Source organism: Maylandia zebra, linkage group LG11 (genome assembly GCF_041146795.1).
Source record: "Maylandia zebra isolate NMK-2024a linkage group LG11, Mzebra_GT3a, whole genome shotgun sequence".
NCBI lineage: Eukaryota > Metazoa > Chordata > Actinopteri > Cichliformes > Cichlidae > Maylandia > Maylandia zebra.
Genome location: NC_135177.1, coordinates 13544960 through 13566323, shown reverse-complemented (window position 1 = coordinate 13566323; position 21364 = coordinate 13544960). Strand labels below are relative to the sequence as shown.

Below are 21364 nucleotides of genomic sequence, written 5' to 3'. Positions count from 1 at the left end.
CAGTGATGGTATTGACTGTACAGCAAAAAACTATTTTCATGATTTGTAATAATGGCTCTTCTGCCCCCTCGCTATCACCTGATAGGCTGGTTCTCTGTGATGAATGTCAATACTAAATTGAAGGTGCAGGCAATGGGGCACCGGGTGTATTTGCAGCTCTTGATTAAGCCTATTTATAAGATGCTTGGTTTATTTTTAGAACATGTTTTACCCTGAGTTACTATTCCAAGTAGACATGAGTTAGATATTAATAATTAATTGTGAAAAAAAAAAAAACACTTTACACTCCCTTGGTTTGCCATGTGCAGTGTTTGCACATGTTATCACGAGCCTGTGCATGTTTGTTTAATTCAAATTGTGTGTATGTGGGTCTGTACGTGCGCAAGCTGGCACATATTGCAATCAAAAGCCACAGTTTGATAAGGCAAGTGCTGACGATGGTATAAAAAAAAAACCCCACACAACATGCGCACTGAGTGCACGAAAAAGTAAAACATTAACCAGAGTGAGATAGACAGCAGTTATTAATTTTGTTTTGGCAACCACGGTCACTTGGTTCACCCACACTAACGGAGACATCAATGGAGTCAACACCCTCTCTCATTTCCACAACATTAACGTTGCCATAACACTCAGATCTCTCATTGTCACTCTCCAACAACAGGACACGCGTGTTATTATATTTTGAAAACGCAGCATAACGAACTTACAGAAGTATTTGAGGGTCTCCTCAATCTGTTCAGTAGTCAGGTCAACGGCAGTGTCAGGGCCCAAGAGGGGAGTGTGCAGCCAATCATCTTGGTCATAACCGAAGATGGTGTCAGCCCTCAGCTTGTACACCGGCAGTTGTTCTTCCAATAAGCTGATAATCTCGAGCTCCGGCAAATCAGTATTGTTACACACATCTGCACAAGGAGAGAAGACAAAGTGAAGAATAACTGCTGCTTTCTTTGGAAATATTTACTTTCACATTTTCATCAAGTTAGTGGACACAGGAAACACCAGAACTTCTGAGTTATTCAATTTAGTAATCAGGACAATATATTTCATTTAGTACACTCATGCAGTCTTCTGAACCGGAGGGTGTATGAGGCCCTCTAGTGGCCCACTGAGGAACTGGTTAGGTTTTAATTGCAGGAAAAAGAAAACCAAAAAGGAGACCAGCTAAAAGTTGAGTTGGTATCCCTAATTAACCGTAGCTTTGCGATTGTAAAGGCTTGAAATGAGCTAGATGTCAGACATTTCTAATCATTTTTATAAAATACTGGCTTGCCAAACAGTTTAAATTAAGTTTGAATCCAGTGTTGTGCCACATCCTTATCTAAGACAATAAATAATTTCTCTGCCATAATTAAGCCCATTATTACCCCGAAAGAGATAAAGATGCCATGCATACCAAACAAGATAAAACAAAATCAGGTCTCCAGTCTCTCTGCAGCCAACTGATACGAGATTAACCTGCTCAGACATAATAAATAAACAGATGTAAGTAGGTGTCGACTAGCTGCAGGGCTTCCCTAGTAACCTGAGATCAACAGTCTTAATTTTTTCCTATATTTTCCTGTGAAAAATAAAAATAAAAGATGTGAAATGTATACATCTCTTACATAGTTATAGCCCAAATTGGGATTGCTCTCTGTATGGCCTCTTTCTTTATCATTTTAATAATTACTGGGTGTTTTCAGCCCTTGTATGACAGCTGCAGTGATTAGAGATAGTAAAGGGAGATGGATGGATGACATTACACGCCACAAAAGTTCCAGTCAGCTGGGATTTAAGAGGGGACTGAAGGATCGAGGCACGTGAGCCCTAACCACCGAGCCACTCAGTTGTGCTCTCTTTTTTCCCCCTGCACAAAATCAACAGCAGCCTTCCTCTGTGAACCACTGATTCACAATTGTGCTCTGCTGTGCAAACTTAAATAACCTTACCTAAGCTTTCAGCTATGCAGCTCTCTGTTCACACATCACTTTAGTGTGCTATTAAAAGCGTCATCCATTTTTGGCTCTATTAGAGAACACATTCTCTCTGCTTACACACAAATCAAGTTTTTTCTTTTTCCCTCCTCCACAAATATAGAACAGAGAAGCTCTTGGACTGACAGAAGGAGACTAAACATGGGAATTAACATACAGTAAAAATAAAGTTCTTTGTTTCTTTGTTCTGTCTCTCTATCTGCCCGTCTGTCTGTCTGTCTCCCCAACAATGCGCTCTTACAGTTTTTCTAATGCAGACTGAATGACTGACTGTGCTGAAAAGGGGAACACACACACTCACAGCAGAGGCTGGGGAAACATTTAGCAAGCACAGCCAGAGAAATTTCAACACAGATGTAAGTGCTGAATACCCAGTTCCATCAGAACAAGTGACATTTCACAATTTTCTGGATTTTGCCACTTTGTGCTGCCTCTGGTTTGTGTAAAAGTTCTCTGAGTAAGATTATGATTGATTAGCGCATCTCTGGCAGATCATTTGGTTTTACGCAAAGTACAGCAGCAAATAAAATTATATTGACACTGAAGTTTTGTAACTGAAGTGTATTAAAAGCTTTCCTGCAGAGCACAATCTGACATTATAGGAGCATGAATTCAATATACCTAAATGTACTGCAATATTTGGATTCTGATATGAAACATGAACAGTAAACTGGGTGATGTTTAAGAATGGTAACACTGCAAATATCATCCAACAAGGTTTTGAGCTTTGTTTAAAGGCAAAAAGAAAGGCAGGATGAAATATGCGTGTGTGTGTTTTCTGATATTAACCTACATAGAAAATGTATAAATGTTACAGCCATTGCTCCTCCTCTCTCTGCAGCTGTAGGTACCAACTGCCTGTGATTTGATACTACTGAGCATTTAGGCTCAGACTACTTTGTGTCTCCATGGTGTGGTGGTTTACACATTCGCCTAACAAGAGAAAGATCCAGGTTTGATCCTGGGAGGAGAAAAAGTCCCTTTCGGTTGCATCAGGAAGGGCGTCCAGTGTAAAAATTGAAACAAATGGGGCTCCCTCTTAGAATAGGTGAGCAATGAAAGCAGATCACCTGGACCTCTTGGGAAATGCAACAATTATACATATAAAAATATTTTTGAAATTATTTTTTCATGTGACAGAAAGAAGATCACACAACTGACCTTTACATTTACTATGGACCATTTAAAAAAAAATCTGTATTTTTTTTTGTATCGCACCGTCTCTTCATAAGAGAGTGGATAGTAAAACCTTTTGAAGTAAATACAGAGGAGGCACAAAGCACACAAGCTGTGAGGACACCACAACAAGAAAGTTCAAGTTCAAATGTAAAAATAGGCCTGTCACACAGTCCGTCTGAGCGATAAACACACCGCCTAACACAGCGAGCAGGCTACGAAGACACAGAGAGGGTTTTATCATATTAAAGGAAAGCTACTGACTGACTAGGATCAGCTGAAATGTTAGCAGTCACGAGTTGTTTGTGTCAGACCGTTCAATCTCCCAGACATGACTTTCAAATCTTTAACTAGAGAGCATAGATCTGAAATGCAACATGGCTGCCTCCTGTTGACCAAAACAATGCACTTCTGCCCCCTGAGGTCAAGGCTTGAAAAGCCAGGGTTTTTTCCCCTTCTTCCTAAAACACACTCACTGACAGGCTTTTAGCCGTTTAAACCTGGAAATCTTATCTTTTACTATAAAACTGAACCCACATGACGACATGTGACACTTTTGATTTTTCACAGATTGAAAGAATTCAAACATAAAAACATTTCCTTTGCAAAGCCAGCTCTTTAACACCCCTTTCAATATACAAGGTTAAAAAGACAAGAAAGCAACAGTCCCCGACAAACAGATAACAAAAGGGATAGCCAGAAGATACGGCGAGCAAGCTGTCCAGATGTTAGTCAGACTGCTCATAACTATCACTAGAGATGAGCTGAAACTGCTAGAAAACCATTCTCCACACAGCGTACTCACTCATGGTGCCCGAGCACGACAACCACTGCCCCCCTCTTGCCCTCCAATTACATTTTCCAGCGATCCTGGAGAGGGCAAGGTCGCAGGAAATAACACAGAAAGAGAGAGAGGTGCCGGGAGGGTGGGAAATGGGAAGAGCAGAGTACTAAAAGTTTTAGAGGACAGTACAGAGTGCAGGAGACCAAAAGAGAGGCGGAAAAAGAGGGAGGGAGGAGCGGCCGGAGCCAACCAAACTGGTCCCATCATGCTTGACATGCCAATGACGAGAGATCACATGGACCGCCCCACTCTCTCACTTTTCCACACTCTGGCAGCCAACAAACCCAGCTGGGCTCTGCACACAAGCTGAAAGCCACACACACACTACTTTCCCTATCCTGTATAAACCAACTGTGGCCACACCAGGTCTGATGCTGCTCAAGCTCCATTACTAAAACACTAATATCAAGAGATTGGGCCTTTCAAGATTTTAAAAGTGTGAGTGTGCGTGTGCTTCGAGGTGTGGTGAAAACACAGCCTGAGCCAAAAGATAATAAACTCAACATAAAGGAGATTTTGCTATATTAGAGAGCAAGTGTTAAACTACCACAAAAACAGACCAGCGGAAAAGGTTTCTCCTCGTTACAGCAGTAATCACAGTGTGTGCGCGACAGGAGCAAAGCTCCAGCAGAAAACCTGCCAAAACACCACTCAAGATTTTTCCCTGTAATCCCACAGATCCCAGCTTTTGGCACCAAACAAAGCTCGATATGATTACATGTTATCCTAAGCTGATGCGTAATAGTCTTGGAAGCAGACTAATAGCTGCACTAATCAGTTTAGAATCACTAGTTACCAAACTTCACGGTAATGTGAACGATTAGGGTGGTGCACAAAGTAACCGATCTTTGAGATGTTTCATTTTAGAAATGAGGTAATTTCAAGTAAAAGGAAGTACAGAAGTTGGTGGGTGGTTTGATGCAAACTATAATCCACTAACACTTAGAAAATTGCCTCCATTTAAGTTGTAGTGCTGCTCTGTGGAGTTGCAGCAGAGTGTTATCCAGATTTAGATTGCAGCACAAGCAGCTGCTGGTCACAGAGGGTGCACTCGTGAAATAAAGCGCAGTAGTACGTCAGTGTTATCAAATGTCACCGGCAGCTCACACATCTACACGTGGGTGGCGAACCAGGGTTTTCAAATGTCACTAACCCTGTGAATCTGCGCCTAGTGTGTTTGCTAAGGTGTTATTTTCTTTGTAAATAAAAAGTTTATTACTAATAAAATAAAATCCCTCAAGTCCTACCTGACAGGTTGAAAGTAAACATCTTGAATGACAAACGTAACATGGGATTGGCTGTTGGATTTCCCAATAAATCATTACAATTTCCATCAAAGAAGGATTTAACTGTGGATTATAAATCACAAATATTTGGTCAAGTGACTCCCACTCTTCCAGGACAAAAACCATGCAAAATTCCACACAGCAATGCTTCTCGTTTGGTTTGTGCAGTTAGTACAAAGAGATTTTTTTTTCATGTGCATATATTTTCTGTGGTTGCCTACTATACTTCTGATAACCTGAATCACAGAGCAAAACCAACTTCCTTTGTGTAGAGCTCAATCGTGCCTACTGGTCAAGGGATGTTTGCACGAGATCTGTGGTTCTGCTGTGGGGTCTGGCACCGGATCATTTGAGTCCTGTGGGATGAAAGATAGTGGTCTCTATCGAAGGGGCTTGTTCCGGGGCAAGCTGAAGATGCTGCATCAGATTGGGATCAGCGCTTTGGTGTCTTGGTTTCTGAAGCTGTTTGTGAACTCTCCAGCTGGTGGAGGAAGCAGCTGTCGGGGAGTGCCGGTGATGTGTGTCTAAGTAACATCCACGAATGTTGAAGTTACACCAATCTGTTCTTAGTAATAGTGCGCTTAAAAGTAAGAATCCACATAATACAAATCTGTTTACTTGGATACAAATGTGAGCTGGCGATTTTGATTAGTTGGTCATCCTGTGGAATGACACGGCAACGCTGCATCACACCGCAAGCGACATGGCAACCAGAGACCACAGAGAGTCAATCCCGTTCGGTGACTTCAAGCGACTATGGGCAAAATATTCGCTGACGAGACAAAGTAGCTGTGACTGGAGATATTTTTTCAACTTATATATCTATACAAATACAGATGCAGGCAACAGGAGTCTGGAACGTTCACAAGTGACCAGCCGTTGGCTACAAAGCGATGCACGACAAGCCAATCGTTTCCAGTGTGGACGCAGCTTAAAGGACAGCTTTAACAGACAAGAAATGGAGGGCAAAGGAATACTTTTCTTTAGACATTAAAATACATAAAATATGTAAACGCTTAACCCTAACCCTTAATATCATCAGCCAGAATAGTAAAGAGGCATCAGCTTCACAGAACATCAGATACAGTATGTAAATATCTGAAATCACTTATTTGTGTTCCATTTGTTTCCAGATGAGATCATCTGTCTACATCTGGCACAAACTCAGTGCATATTTTATAAATGTTAAATTCAGATTCAACTCAATGTTAAATATTTTTCAAGTCCACAGAATTGATAAAATCCAAACGAATGAGGTTCAGTTTGTTCTGTAAAGTGTGCAGTCAGCCAGTTGTTCTTGCTGGATTATTCATAGTTTTTTTATGTACAAAAACATTGTAGCCATAGCAACCCTCAGTTTATGTGTATAGCAGCCCCTCCCCCCCTGTCAAAATTTTCCACTCCATGATTACACTCCCTCAAACAGTGACTGCACTGGTCAGACTGACTAGCTCACAGAGGCTAATCTCCACACACAGTGTTTTGAGTGCTTTACTGAGGCTCTGGTGGGTCAGCACAGGTCCAAACTCGTCTTTGTGAAAACACAAGAAGAACCCTGCACTCCTTTGAGAAAAAACAAAAATAGCAGCACAGTGGATGTTTCTGCGTGCTGTGACTGGGTGAGAGCCAGAGGACCATACCCATCAGATCAGATTCAAACTCCGTTTTTCCACTTGCCATAACTTTGCCAGCCGCTTACCAAAGTTATCCGTCCTCTGCCACTTTTCTATGTGTCTGTTTGCTCCCAATCGTCCTCTCCACATCAGACATCCCATAATTTCACTGTTACTCAACTCTTTACATCATCGGAGGCTGGTAACCACGGAGAATTCATCTCACACCCAGAAACTGCCGCATGGCAATGAGCTGCTCTATTCAGCTCATTGTGTTCATTCATTCGCCCGTACCCACTCCCACACCAGCTCTCTCTTTCTGTGAGAGACTCAAAGAGAGAGTTGGAGAAGCAGAATGACAGACGGAAGGCTGAGAGAGGGAAACATGAGGACACAAACAAAACAACTGCAAATTTGAACACAAACCAGCAGGTGGCAGCACTGTCCTGAACACCTCAGCCAACTTTAAAACTGGGCTGCTGTAGATCCTACCACAGCTTTGATTTTGTAAATACAAGTGACCTGTTAAAGAATGAGCCTGTCAGCCTGAAATCAAGAACTGGGTTTCACGTATATGTTAAAGAAAAAGAAAAAAGAAAAAGAAAAACACCATCCTTTGATTCAAACAGCATGCATTAATTATGCATTAAAGCCAACAGTTAAAGGAAAATTAAGTTAAGTTAATAAAGAGCAATAATATTATAGATTTATAGGGCTGTTTAGGGTATAACAGACTACCTACAAAAGTCGGACACTGACTTTTAGCGAATAAGCTGTCATATGAATGTACACAGCACTGTGGGGTTTCAGTCTTCTAAAAGTCCATACCAGAGAATCACCGATAGAGGAATGGGTGATTTAAACATCTGATATATCGGCAGATATTTTCTACTTTAGACACACAAAGCATAAACATAATCCTTCACTTTTATTATGTGAAGTAATTTATTAGTCCTCACTAAGATCGCATTACAGTGCAGTTTAAAATTAATCTTTCTTTAATTATACAAGTCAGGGATTACTCGTTTACGCTTACGAGCTGCCAGCAGGGAAGTGATAGAGTGCCCTACATAACACTCATGACATGGTTAAAGGGCGTTTCTCCCATCTCTCTCTCTCTTTTTAATTTATAGGTGATTGTAAATGCTGATACTGATATATCAATAAATGGCTGCTATTGACCCCCATTGACATCGGTCGGGCTCTAACAGTAAATATAACACTTTTCAGACATGCAGTTCTTTCCATTAATTCTTCTTTAAGCACTTCGGCCTGTTTTCCATGAAAGTTTAGATTTCGCAACATTTATGTTTCACTTTCAAAATGATTGCATGTTTTTCATGGGATTTGCTCAGCTCTCTTAAAAACATGATTGTTGGGCAGAATACACTAAACACCAGTATCGTCAAATTCATAACAATTCACAACTTTCCATTCGGTTCATTCAGTTTGTAGTGGATCTCTAAAGGAACAAAAACTATCATCCCTGCTGTAGACCAAGAATGGCCCTGTTCTCTAGAATGGATAATATGAATCGCCATTTATATTGGGTGGGTGTTAATTTACTTTGGTGGCCTGCCCAAGTAAATTCTATATATGGGGAAACCCTACACTGCACCAGCTACAGTACATGTGTGTACCTGGTCACCAATAAGCCATAAGCGCAAACCTTTGATTTGGTCATGCTGAACGAGCAGAAGTGCTCTGTCTGGTGAGCTGGCAGTCGATTTGACTCTAAAAGTGTAACTAAATCTAAATATGAGTATGACTTTCCTACATGACCTTTTTGGTAACATAAAAATAAGCGAGACCTTGCTGTTCAAAATAATACAAGGAACTGAGATCATGCCCAAGGGTGGAAAAAGAATGTCTTTGGGAGGGTCTTTTCCTGTTGCTCCTGTGAGTATGAACGTTACACACTATTGTGCTGTATAAGTGCTTGGCATCATTTATGAAGTGCTGAAGTAGCTTTTTAGCCAGGTTCTACTTAGCTCCCTCTCCCTCCCTAATGATCCGCAGAATCCCAACCTCCTTTAATCTAGACTTCTGCATGATTAGCATAGCATTTTGTATGTAATACCAACTCAATTAAAAGTGTCTGGTGGGTGTTCTTCCCAGACTGTAAAGAGAAAGGAGAAGGGCCAGTGCACAGCAACATTTTGGACACTAGTGTCATCCTGCTCTATTGAGGAAACAGTCCACTGAGAGCTCTTCTCTCTTTCACATACTGGCTCACACACAGCTGAAGTCCCCTGGAGCTGCTTCACTGACAGGATGTTACATTAGAGAAGGGTCACAGAAAAGGGACAGTTTCTCACAGCTCCAAAGGCCTCACTCTCATCCAAACCACCTCCATCAGCCTGCAGTCTTCCTAACACCTTACTCCAAAACCATTAGAGACTGGGGGCTGGCATTACTGTAAACTTTTAATTGGGTTAAATTGTGCTGTACTGTGTAACTTCTATAATACATTAATGCAGCCAAATGGACTTGTAAAGGACCAAAGGAGATCATTTCTGACAGATGAATTATACACATGTCTGCACACAGTGCTGATACAACAGCGCCAAATGGGTTCCAGTAAGTTTTGTCTGCCAACAGTTATAACATATGCATGCAGCAATTACCAGTAATGGTCTCAGCATCTGTGTAGGTGGCCGTGAACTTCTGAAGTGCAGCCTCACTGACATACTCCTCCTCTTCCTCCTCCTCACGGGCCAATCGGCGCGCTTGGCTACGGAGCTGGGATGCGTGTATGTGTTCGGAAGGCTGTTTAGGGGGCGGGGAGCAGGAACAGGTGGGGGGAGTCTGAGCCCTCGGGTCCAGCTTGGCGCTGAGTGATTACCGATTAAAAACAGGACCGGCCATGGACCAAACTTGGACCCGCCGAAGCAGAAACTGAATTAGAAGTGTCCTGAGCGCATTTATTTGACAGGGGAGGACGGAAATGGTCAGGTTGTCTCACCAGCAAGGCACAGACGGGGCAGCTGCGAAACCAGACTCCTGTGATCGTGCAGAGACAATGTCTGAAAGACAGGACAAAGAATTACATTTAGCAACGCTTATGTTAAAATCGCAGCGTTTAAAAAGCAAAATCATGTAAAACAAAGCACAACATCTCACCAGCTCAAGTTAAAACTGTGTGTTTTTAAATATTATTTAGTTTGCCCTGTGAAAACACATTTAGATCCTCTCTTTTTCTCAATCACACAAGGGCAAGCTGTAGTATTTATGGACATGGTATCACACTTCTCTGCACGATGGATGATTGGCTAAGAAGCAGTGCACATGCTCGAGTGTAGACAGTGTCATAGACATGACTTTAACCTGTCTTATCAGCTGGTCAGGTATACCGCTATGACCTAATGTAAACCAGTTAAATTGGCATGTAACTAAAATTATGCCCGAGGAGGTTATAATTAGGTTTTTATTTTTACTTTAACAGGTTGTGACTCGTGGGTAGATAAATAAATACATGGATTAAATGAAATACTAGAAAACCCTCTCAGTATACTGTCAACGCCATCCAGAGCATCACCTCAAAAAAATGCTTCTAAATCACATACTCCAGTATAAGGAAAACCAATGTGCCAATGTGACGCAGTGGATAACTACCATTAAGTCACTGTTTAATTAAACTACAACAATTCAGCCACAGCATCTATGATAAAAGGAAACCTGGGAAACAAGCTAAAAGGCAGACACAAGTCACATCACTCTCCAGGCTGCCAAAGCAAGAGGAACTCATCTACGTTTCTCTTTAAGCCATTCAAACACACTCACTCCTGATCATCATTAATTAAAAAAAACAAAAAAAACATGGAGGTGTGGTTTTAAAACTCCCTTTCCCTCCCCTGTATTTCCCCACACTCCTCCTTCTCTTTCTCACCATCTGTCTTTTTTTCCACCAAGGCCTCCTCTCAGAAGTACTGAGTAAGATCTCATTGTGGGAAGCAGAATTTAGGTCACAGAGTTTCCATTATTTAAGGGCAAATGTACATCATAAAAGGCCTAAATATTGTTGCTAATGACAACAGTCTCTGCAAAACATACACCAAGCCACAGTTTGTACTGCAAGTCAAAACCTAAATGTTTTAATTAATGTTTGAATTTTAAAAAAAGTCTTAATTTAGTTATCACAACTTCTAAAGAAATTAAAATTGTTGTAAATCAATGCAAACACTGCGTCATGCATCTTTATTATTAGCAGCTGATGCTAATACCAGGTGATGCCAATATTGATATTTTTATTATCTTTGTTTTGCTTTTGATGCCATTTATTCCTCTTTTTTTCGGTTTTATGCACTGGACCAATACTTAAATGGCACTTTTCTGTTCTTATTAATCACTCAAAACCTTTTTTTTTTACGTTTTTTTCCCCCTTTTAATGCCTCGTCACACTGTCCTAGAACCACTAACCAGATCAACACTGATGCGGCACAAAAAATAAACGCCTGTCATTCTATAAATGTCATTCTATTTGCCGATATTAGTCAACAAAAGCAGAAAAACAAAGCAACGCTGTTATTAAATAGTTTCATTCAAGTGTTTTCCTTTTGAGATAATTGAACTGTGTCACATTTAGCAACCTGAATGAAGGATGTGTCATTGCTATACAAGTGTAATGCTGACCGAGCACTACTGTACTTTGAAGTTAAGTTTCAGTAATAACTAGGTCAGCAACACAAGGATCAACTATGTTATGGCCACAAAATTCCACATGGTGGGAACAACATATCATCGTGCTGTGGAGCCAGGGCTCAAGGACAAGGTGTAGTTTCCACCAACTTCATCGTTTTCATTATGTCACAGGTTTTGCAACAATGATACAGTAAGGTCAAGAAGTTTTTGGACGACATCGCTTTCGTATTTTTCTGTCTTTACATCCCCTCATAGGATCTTAAATCAATCAAACAAACATAAAATTGAAAGGCAGATTTTCAGCTTTAATTCAAGGGGTTTAAGAAATGATTGCATTAACTGTTTCAGAGTGACAGTCATTTTTATATGTAGTCCCCCATTTTCAGATGCTTAAAAGTAAATGGACAAACTAATATGGGTGGATAACAAGGGTGTTGACATGTTAGAATATTTTAAGCATGTTCTCTAGTTGTAGTAGACAGTGGTTTAAGGAGGTACAAAAAACTACAAATACCTGGACAGGATTGATAATGCATAATATTATATATAATAATATAATAGCCATAACAATGCTGTCATTAAAACCTGTCCTAAGTCGGAGTCAGTCTGCCATCGTCTGTGATTGAATGGGATCAAGTTGGGAGTAGGGCTGGGCCATATCATACCGTTCACGGTAATACCGGTATAATTTTGGGCAACGATAGAAAAATGAAATATCGCGATAGAATATGGGTAAGACGCGCATACGCAGTGCCTTTGTTTTCATACGCACACGTCGGAAAAAGCATGGCGGCGAAAGCAAATCGTTGAATGAAACGCAACTTCAGTGGTGTGGAACTGGTTTAGCTTTCGTCCGTCAGATACACAACAAAGCACTAGTTTTGGTAGCGCATGCTAGCGGGCCGTCGTTATTACCGTGTTTTTTGGAAAATATGGCACACTAAAAATCAATCCTTTGATTTTTCTGAAAATCGACAGTGCCCCTTATAATCCCGTGTGCCTTATGTATGAATTCTGGTTGTGTTTACTGACCTCGAAACGAGAAAAAAAAAAAAAGAAAAAAAGAAAAAAAAGAAACGATTTTATTTGGTACACGGCGCTCGAAAATCTGTCAAATGTTTCAGTACGACTTTGCTAAGCCACGAGCCTGGACTGCTTGATGGATTATCGGAGCATTACTACTATCGTAGTCAGGAGCCTGGCGGAGTGATACGTACTGTGCTTCAACATAATATTACCGTATTGTGTGTGTATGACCTCTTTTTAAGTTTTGTGGATATTATACATGGTTATGCTGAGGATATGTCGGCCAATTTCCACTGGAAATGCCTTTTGGTTAAACTGTGTTGAGAATAGATTCCTTAACATACATCAGAGTTAAAGAGAATATAGTTTGTGATTGCTTGCAACATTATAATATTGCGGTTAATGGGTGTAAGAATACAAAATAGAAAATAGGCTTGGAATGGGAACAAAGAACTGAGGTACAGGGCAGGAGAACAATCAACCCCCACCCCCAGGACAGTAGCAAGAGTTACTGAGGGTGAGGAGCAGACAAAGGGCAAACGGGCACTACCATAAAAGGAGATGGGGGTCAGGGTGTCAGCACCCTTGGCCACTGTACTAGTGTATTTCCATTTGTGGGGATGTTTACTGTAGGGGGGAGGAGACCAGAGGTTATAACTGTAACTGTTGTGTGGAGTTCTAGAGATCAGCCTTTAGCATAGAACTGCAGTGTGCTGATCTCCAGATGCATCTGTAAGAATAATTGGTAATAAAAGGATTGTGCAAAACATGGAAACATCTCAGCGTGATCTCTACCAGGACCAAAAGAATCGCAGAGACCGGCGTTGTCTCAACAATTGTCAGCAAGGAATTTGAATTTGCACTGTTACATTTTTATATAACTTTAATTCACATAAAACACCTGCTTGTTTAAGTGAAAATACATTGATGTTTTGGGGGTTTTTTTGCACTAATAAAGTTGTGGAGTTGTAAAGTATTTTGTCTAGTGTCAGTTATATCGTTATTGCAAATTTTCAAATGTATATCGTGATAAATATTTTTGGTCATATCGCCCTGCTCTAGTTGGGAGTTACATGCAATCGGTTTCTCATAACTCACCAATTAATTGTGATAAATAGTCAGGACTACATAGACAGAAATTCACCATATGAAAATAACCAGCTGGCAGTCAGTTGAGTCGAGTCCACTGAAGGTGTTGAGACTGATTCAGACTGCTGCAAACATGTTTATGGCAACATTATAAATGGGAATGTTTTAAATTAGATTAAATTATTTGCAAACCTTTGAGAATCTCTGAGAGTAATTGCAGTCTCTCCTAGTCAGTCTGTTTGCAGAAAGGTGCCTCCTATCAGGTGACCTGTGCAATCACCAGGCAGGTTGTTTTATTAATTAATTAATTAATTTATTTTAGTATATCCAAGGTGGTTGCTGTCCTACCTTTACTCGTGTGACTAAACCATTAGCTTACTTCGAATTAGCAGGTATCTTTGTCAAGCTGAGTGTGTCCAGTTTTGGATTGTTTTTCAGTTGAGGTCATTTAATAAGTTTGCTCAACTAACATTATCTCAGGATGGTAGTGCATGAGAGAGGCCATTTTATTACTGGTATTTTAATTTCTTTAATAAAATACTGATATTTGGTGTCCCAGTATGGATGCAATATCACATTGCAAAACAGCATGACTTCACACTGTGTTGACTTTTTCCCCTCCTATCCTTCTCTTCCATTGTGTTTTAGTGTGACTGAGCTGGTCAGTGTATTCATTGCTTTTAAGAGGCAAAAGTACAAGAATTGTTCCACTGTATCACATATAAGATGACTGCGATAAATACATGCAAACACACATCTTCATCACTGATTGTATTTGGTTAATAACAGTAAGTGTAAAGGTGGGTTTACTATGAGATTACAGATGTGTTAAGTGGACATTTTAAATCATTTACATCAGCTGTCTGGAAGGCTTTACGTGTGGATCCCTAGGACTTGAGTTAGCAAGTCTTTAGATAAAACTTGCGACACCCCAAAAAGATTTTGTAATCTTACGCAGAGATAAGAACTATTCAATCTTAGCCCTGACAGTCTGGAAAAAGACAAACAGCTGATTTGTCAGTGCAGTCTGTTAATCAGTTACTATTGACTGGGCTTGAAAATGCAACAACATGGACATTACAACACAGACCACAAATATTCAACAGCTGCTTTAAGAAACCAGAGCTGCACCACCCAAACCTTTTAGTAATGCTAAAAACGTCTTCCTTCAAGACTGAGTCAAGGCCAGCTCAGTGGCCTAACCCTTCCTTTGTTCCAACTTAACCTTAACAACTCTTAGATAATAGGCAACAACAGAAAAACCACGTATACCACACGCCAAGAGAACAACAGAAATGTGTCGATTCGAGTGAATCCCGATAGCATTACACTTCACATACTTTTAATGCATGGGAACTCACAGGAGACACCAAAATATGTTTATTGTTTTCTGACACATGTGGTGTAACCTCACAGTGTTCCAAGGTGAGTAAGCTCTTTCCTGACATCCAACTGAGGACAAGCCTCCTTTAATGTTCGACTACTTGGAAAAGAATAGCAGTGCTTTAATCCAACGCTGACTGACAACAACTGATTCTTACTACATTCAAATGCGCGCACACACACACACACACACACACACACACACACACACACACACACACACAAAAAATTCTAACCTACCACCTTTTGATCGAGACAACTGTGAATCAAAATAAGCTACGCTGAACAACCAAGTTGGCGAAACAAGACATCCAACTGCGCTATTTGCTAAATATCAGCTACCTGACGGAGATTTAATACCGCAGTTTTCAAGTACTATGAGAGTTAGAATTGGGATACACAACACAACCTATTAGCCATACCATTAGCATGTCTGCTGTTAAGCACACCACAGTCAATACATCAATTCACAATACATGCTTTTTGCAGCACTTTTTAGCAGCTGAGTGTTCACTTTTGTCCTAGCTAGAGGGGATTTCCTTACTTTTAGCAGCAGACCACGTAAAGCACTTAGACTTGGAGCTGTGCAGTTTTCAGTGTTTTGCTATGTGCAGCATGTGTGTGTTCTGGATAATGGAATATACAAAGATATCCTGACAGACATTTGGTGGTCATCAGTCTAGTAGCAGGAGAGAGTGCAAAACAAGCTGTGATCATGAATTAGAGCGTAAACGCAGGAAACGTTGTGTCCTCCATAAACTACTTCCTATCAGTGTTTTTTGACTCAAGGGACCAATTGAGCTGAACTTAAATCAGCTCTAAGACATATTTCAAAACCTCTTTTTTGGCTATGCTCACAAACATGTAAGAGCCTCAGTAGCAAATGGGTGAGGTGTCCTGAACCAGACATAAATGTGTAAAAACTGGTACCATAACGTCTCTCAGGACTGCAGGCCGACATGTTAAATCCCTGAATAAATAATAATGACATGAAGGTGACAGAAATCAGGCAGCCATTGGTTTTGACTAAAAACCAAAACGCCCACATAATCGTGTTATTACACAACAAATGCACAAAGGGATCAAGCACTGTTGAATACAAAGGGTAATGCTAATTCTTAAGCCGTGTTTAACTGGTCAGAAGCTTACCTAACAGGTTCAGTCAAGTCTCAGATGCGTCTTTAATTCCCTCTTGCTTACCCCTTACTCTTTTTCCTGCAAATGAGATTATGTGAAACCTTTCATTTTTCCCCAGCATCATCTTCTCTAGGTTTCAGATATCAGCAATATCAAATATTGGGCACAAACAAAAATGTCCACCCATTTTCACACCTTGGCTCAGGGGCTTAGAGGATTTCAGGGGGTCCTTTTGTCCATCTTTGGGGGGATACTCCCACTGGGTTTAAATCTGGGACTCTCCACCATTTGACCTTAGAACTGAAGAAGCTTTTCGGATGAGAGGTGAAACGTCTTCAAGCAACTTAAAGAAGTCCAGACGCTTTTCTTTGCAAGCTCCTTTGACTACGATGACCTGGATGACTGAGAACCTTCACAGACAACTAACCCTGTGAACACACTGCTTTTGTAGAGATTTAGTAGTTTGATGGTAAAATATGACTGCTTATATCTTACAAATGTATGAAAAAGGAGAACTAGAGAATCTTACACCCCAGTGGCTTTTCAGACCACACCCATCTTCAAACTCTGCCTGATCTCTAGGACACACCTGTGAAGTTTCATGGCTGTAACTTACACTGTTGCAATCACTCACACTCCATGGTGTGACAGACATATAAATGCCTGCCAGAGAGTACTCAAAACTGTCTTTTCTGTGCTCTAAATGCAGTATCTTTAGTACCCACACACTGTTACAGTTGGTGTTTTTTGAAACACAGCAGCTCCAGGCAGGATCTCATTTGACTAACAAATGAAATCACCTTTGTAGATGCAGGGACTTTGATTTAGCATTCTGCCTGCTCGGTTCAGTTTTATATTATTATGAGTACTGAATTTACAGAACCCTGTCCTACAGAGGTGGTCGTATCACTACAGCATTTTTAAGTCCCCGTGCTTCACTGGTACGATTTGTTAACTATGAACAGATCAAGACTTGCATAAAACGAACACAAATAAAGGAGAGAATCTCTTCTGGCCTTTCATCTCTCTTCACTGTATCCTTCTCTGACGTACTTCCTACAATGCGAGCGCCTTTCAGTGACACATAGCAACCAGTCCTTTGTGTTCCTACAGACTCAAATCATGTCGTCAGATAACAGAGATCTGATACCATTACTCATATGGACTCACACAGTCTCAATTCAACCGTCTTCACAGGGAGGAAAGAGGAAGAGGAAGACAAAGAGAGAAGTTGAGGAAAAATGTCACATGACTGGCTGAAGAGGGTTAAGACAGCTTTTTCAAAAACCTTTCCCTTCACTCATCCCAGCCATCGGCTGGAAAGACGAGACCACATCCAGAGAAAGAATGAGAAGGAGAACATGGTGGAAGAAGGATTAGTTCTTATTCCATCTCTTAAAGTGATTTATCATTGTTATTATTCTATAGACAAGAGAAAGACAGTGTTATAGCAACAAAACCATGGCCAAGAATGTCATGCATACAGTTAAGCTGTTTACAGTAGGTGACTCACATTGGGATAGCCCACAGTTGGAATGGAAAACAGATCTTTCAAAAAAGAAAAAAGAAAAGAAAGCCATCCATGTCGACACTTTGTACTGATTGCACTGTACTGTAAATCCCTCCCACGGCCAATCTGACAGTCTGAAGTGATTCTGCAAACTGTGACAGCAAACCAGAGCAGAGTACACAAGGCCTGGTATTTGCACACTTTGTAGTATTTGTAAAACAAGAAGAACTTCTTAGCGCAAAGAGCACTGTGGGGAGTATCTAATCCAGCAATCCTTTATCTTCTTTGACCAATAAAAACAAACTATTCGTTTTTTGGGTTGGAGTCTGATACACACTTCAGCCCGATTCACAATAACCACCAGCACATATGCTTTGCAGAGACAGCTCAGCGAACTGTAACCCACTAAAAATAACTCTCTTCCTGTTTGCCATTAAAGGGTACCCTATTATGCTTTAGGCTTTCTGCTATCATATTTATACTCAGGCTTTTTTTCTACTCTAGGTTCTGTATGGTGTGTCAAAGTGAGCTGATATCCTCATTATGACCATCTCAGATACAGAGCTTGGGCTCTGAGGAAAAACACAGCCACACCCAATCGCTGTGCATAACTTTTGCTTGCCGGGGCTAGCCAATCAGGAAAAAAGTTAACCTAAAGAGATAGTAGCGAGCTAAAGCTGTATGTTTCAGACACTAAATGAATTAAATAAGATTAAGGATTATTTTAAACTGAATCATTCAAAGAATAAAAATACTGAGGTAGAAATTAGCATAATAATTCACATTAAATAGGCTTTTTTTATCCATAGTTTGTGTGCTTTTAACAGCAAATGTCACTATCAAGTAAAGTAGTCAGATATCACCTGTGATGTGAATCGCTGTTTGTTTTTTAGACAACAGTATTAAACAGCAACACAGATCCTACAGGATGTGCTCGTCCTGCTTTTTTTTGTTATTGTTGCACACTGTACGATATGAAATAGCCCACCAGCTGAAGGCTTTCAGTACATCAGCTTCATTTGTGCCAATACAGATAAGCTGAAGTTCACTTCAGCTGAACCTGCTGGGTGAGACATGATTTGGATTTAACATTTTTTCCCCTTTCTCCTGCTCTTCTGTTTTATCTCACAGAATCAACGCAAGACAAAAAATGAAGGTCTCGAGGACAGAGTTAAGGTTGATGTGGCTCCTCTATTTTATATATTTATAGTTTTTTTTTTTAAAGTTTATATATTTTTTAGAATGGGATAAACTTTACTCGGCACCAGAGTTATTCTTGTGACAGTGCCAGTGTTCAGGCAAACAAAGGCCAATGCCAAAGGCAAACAAGTGATAAAAATCACAATGACAAAGAAGAAAAGTGCCCATTTTTGTTTGTTTATTTAAAATCTGGAAATACTGTTACTATATTTATTTTTTAATAATATTATAATATTTATAATTTAAAACAAACACCAGACCATATTTTCATGAAGTACAATCCCAGTGAAGTAAGAGATGTTTGAAGGTCCTTAACACTCAGAGTCTCATTCATAAAAGCAACCTTTGACTTATTCTGGATTTTTCAGAGCATTTGTAACCAGTGTTACATCAACATGGAGGTCTGGGTGCTGACTGATTATGAGTTGGAGAAATATTTCTTATCCAAAATAAATCAATGTACATTTTGCAGTCCTTAAGAAAGAGGCTCATTCTGGCTTATTGAGGGGCTTGGCTATTACTACTAACAGCTCTTTGAGAAAAAAAACAACAACCAGAGACACACCTCAGTCAATCTGTCAGTAACGCCGTGTGAACTTCCTTGGCAGACACAGCGTTAACAGTGTGTTCTGCTGTGTGTCTGAGCAGTGAGACAGTACGCAGACCATCCACAGATCATGTGCTGTTAGTTGGCAAACTAAGTGGAACCTTAATTTAGCTTCCTAGGAACGACAAAGAAACGTTGCGCCTGAAAACTATCACTTCATAACAATAAGTGTGTTTGTATAGCACTTTTCAAGACACAGAGTTACGTAGCACGTCACAGTTTGGATAAAATGCACACTTTAAAGTATACATGTTCAAATACAGACATACAGACACGTAATCAGCCATGTGGTCAGGCATGCATTCCAACATGCATATTTCCATACATACAAAGAGCTGTAAACGACATCCCAAAATAAAGAGGAAAAGATTAAGAGAAAGCTAACCAATAAAAATGTGTTTTCAGCTGTTGTTTAAAACTAATAATGGAATCGGCTGACCTGATAGGCTGAGGAAGGCTGTTCCCCAGTTTGGGTGCCACAACCTCAAAGCATGAGCGCCTCTCATTTTAAAAGTAGAGCGAGGAATAGTTAGGAGACTTTGGTTAGAGGATCAGAGACACCGGCTGCAGTGATAAAGTTTAAAAGGCTCTGCTATATAAGCAGGGACCTGTCCATGTGGAGCCTTATATGCTAACAGGAAAGATACCTAGCTTCACTGGAAGTCAGTGAAGGGATACTTACTATGTGTGAACAACTTGGTATAGCAGCCTACTCAAACATGGTATATATGATGCAAGAAGCCTCTAGAGAGTATATAAATGGAGCAAGAGTTTAGTGTACTATGGATTGAATTTACAGTACTGTGTTGCTGTGACTTCTCTGGTGGGCTCTTCCCTAATTGAGTGTATTGGCAGAGTGCCCCTTTTTCTGACTGGATTTTGAAGCTCAATTTGATACATTTTCTGCCAATTTGTTCCCAAAAAACTTTATATAGGGGTTTTATTCACAGAGGCAACGATCCAACTCTCTAAACTGAGAAATGATAATAATAACCTCATGTCACTTGACATTAAGGGCAAAAGTTGAGGTTGTGGTAATCTGTCAGCCCGCTCGTGAAGACCGAGGGACCCTCGGCTGTTTTTAATGAATGAAGACAGGTTTACTGTGATAAGATTAAATCAACCTAAATCTTACCTTAATCTTATTAAAAGTGCCCACCCCAAAGCAGCAGCGACAGGCAAGGACTAGAAACAGTGGCAATACATGAGACAGATGGCTCTCGTGCAAACACGGCTTCATTATTAGGCTGTCGATCTAGCTCAAGGGATTAGTTCGGTTACAAAAACGGTCACTTAAAACAAAATCGTATAAAGGAAATGCAGTGAAACATCGCACCGCATATTAACGCACAGAGGGTTCACGTCGTTTTTTTAGGGTGACAGTTCAGGGGTACCAGTTTGTGGCAACCTGCACCTGCTCCACATGATCGGCAAACTTTCGAACCTGCACACACAGCACCGTGAAACACTTCTTACCGCTTCTGTGGCGCAAATTTCCCCGAAGAGTCCAAATGATTCCGGTTTCTGTTTTGGGGTGGGGGCGAACACCAAAGGACACTTTAGCGGCTCCGTCGGACCCTGCTCACACTGTGGCGGTATAAAATGATCCGTGATGCTGCCGGTCACAGTACCAGCTCAACACGAGTCTGGAAATAAGACAAGCAAACCAGCGACGGGTGTAATCTGAATCAAAACCCCGTGTCTGTTCACAAAACTTGTGCCGCTTTCTTACTTCCTCGGCAAGAGTGAGCGAATGTGTGGCGCTTGAAACAAAGCTGCTGACCGAGCACAGCTGAATACAAGCGGGAAAAACTCACTACATACTTCCGGTCTGTGAGATTTCAAAATAAAATACTTAATGTCAGTATTCGTTGTC

General features: G+C 40.5%; 1 protein-coding gene across 5 annotated transcripts in view; it reads right to left on the bottom strand.

Moving 5' to 3' along the window:
* Positions 1-21123, bottom strand: part of trak1a (trafficking protein, kinesin binding 1a) — a 46613-nt gene extending 25490 nt beyond the window's left edge. For 2 of the 5 annotated variants that reach the window (XM_012923794.5, XM_023153959.2), the window contains exons 1-2: positions 3958-4122; positions 711-905 (exon numbers count right to left, since the gene is read on the bottom strand). In XM_012923794.5, the coding sequence (XP_012779248.3) occupies positions 711-905; positions 3958-3961 (199 nt within the window). In that variant the 5' untranslated portion in view covers positions 3962-4122. Of the gene's footprint in view, positions 1-710; positions 906-3957; positions 4123-9522; positions 9735-9860; positions 9922-20964 lie in introns of those variants that run through there. The other 3 variants (XM_076889805.1, XM_076889806.1, XM_023153957.3) reach the window with 3 other exon arrangements.
* Positions 21124-21364: the final 241 nt, after the last annotated feature.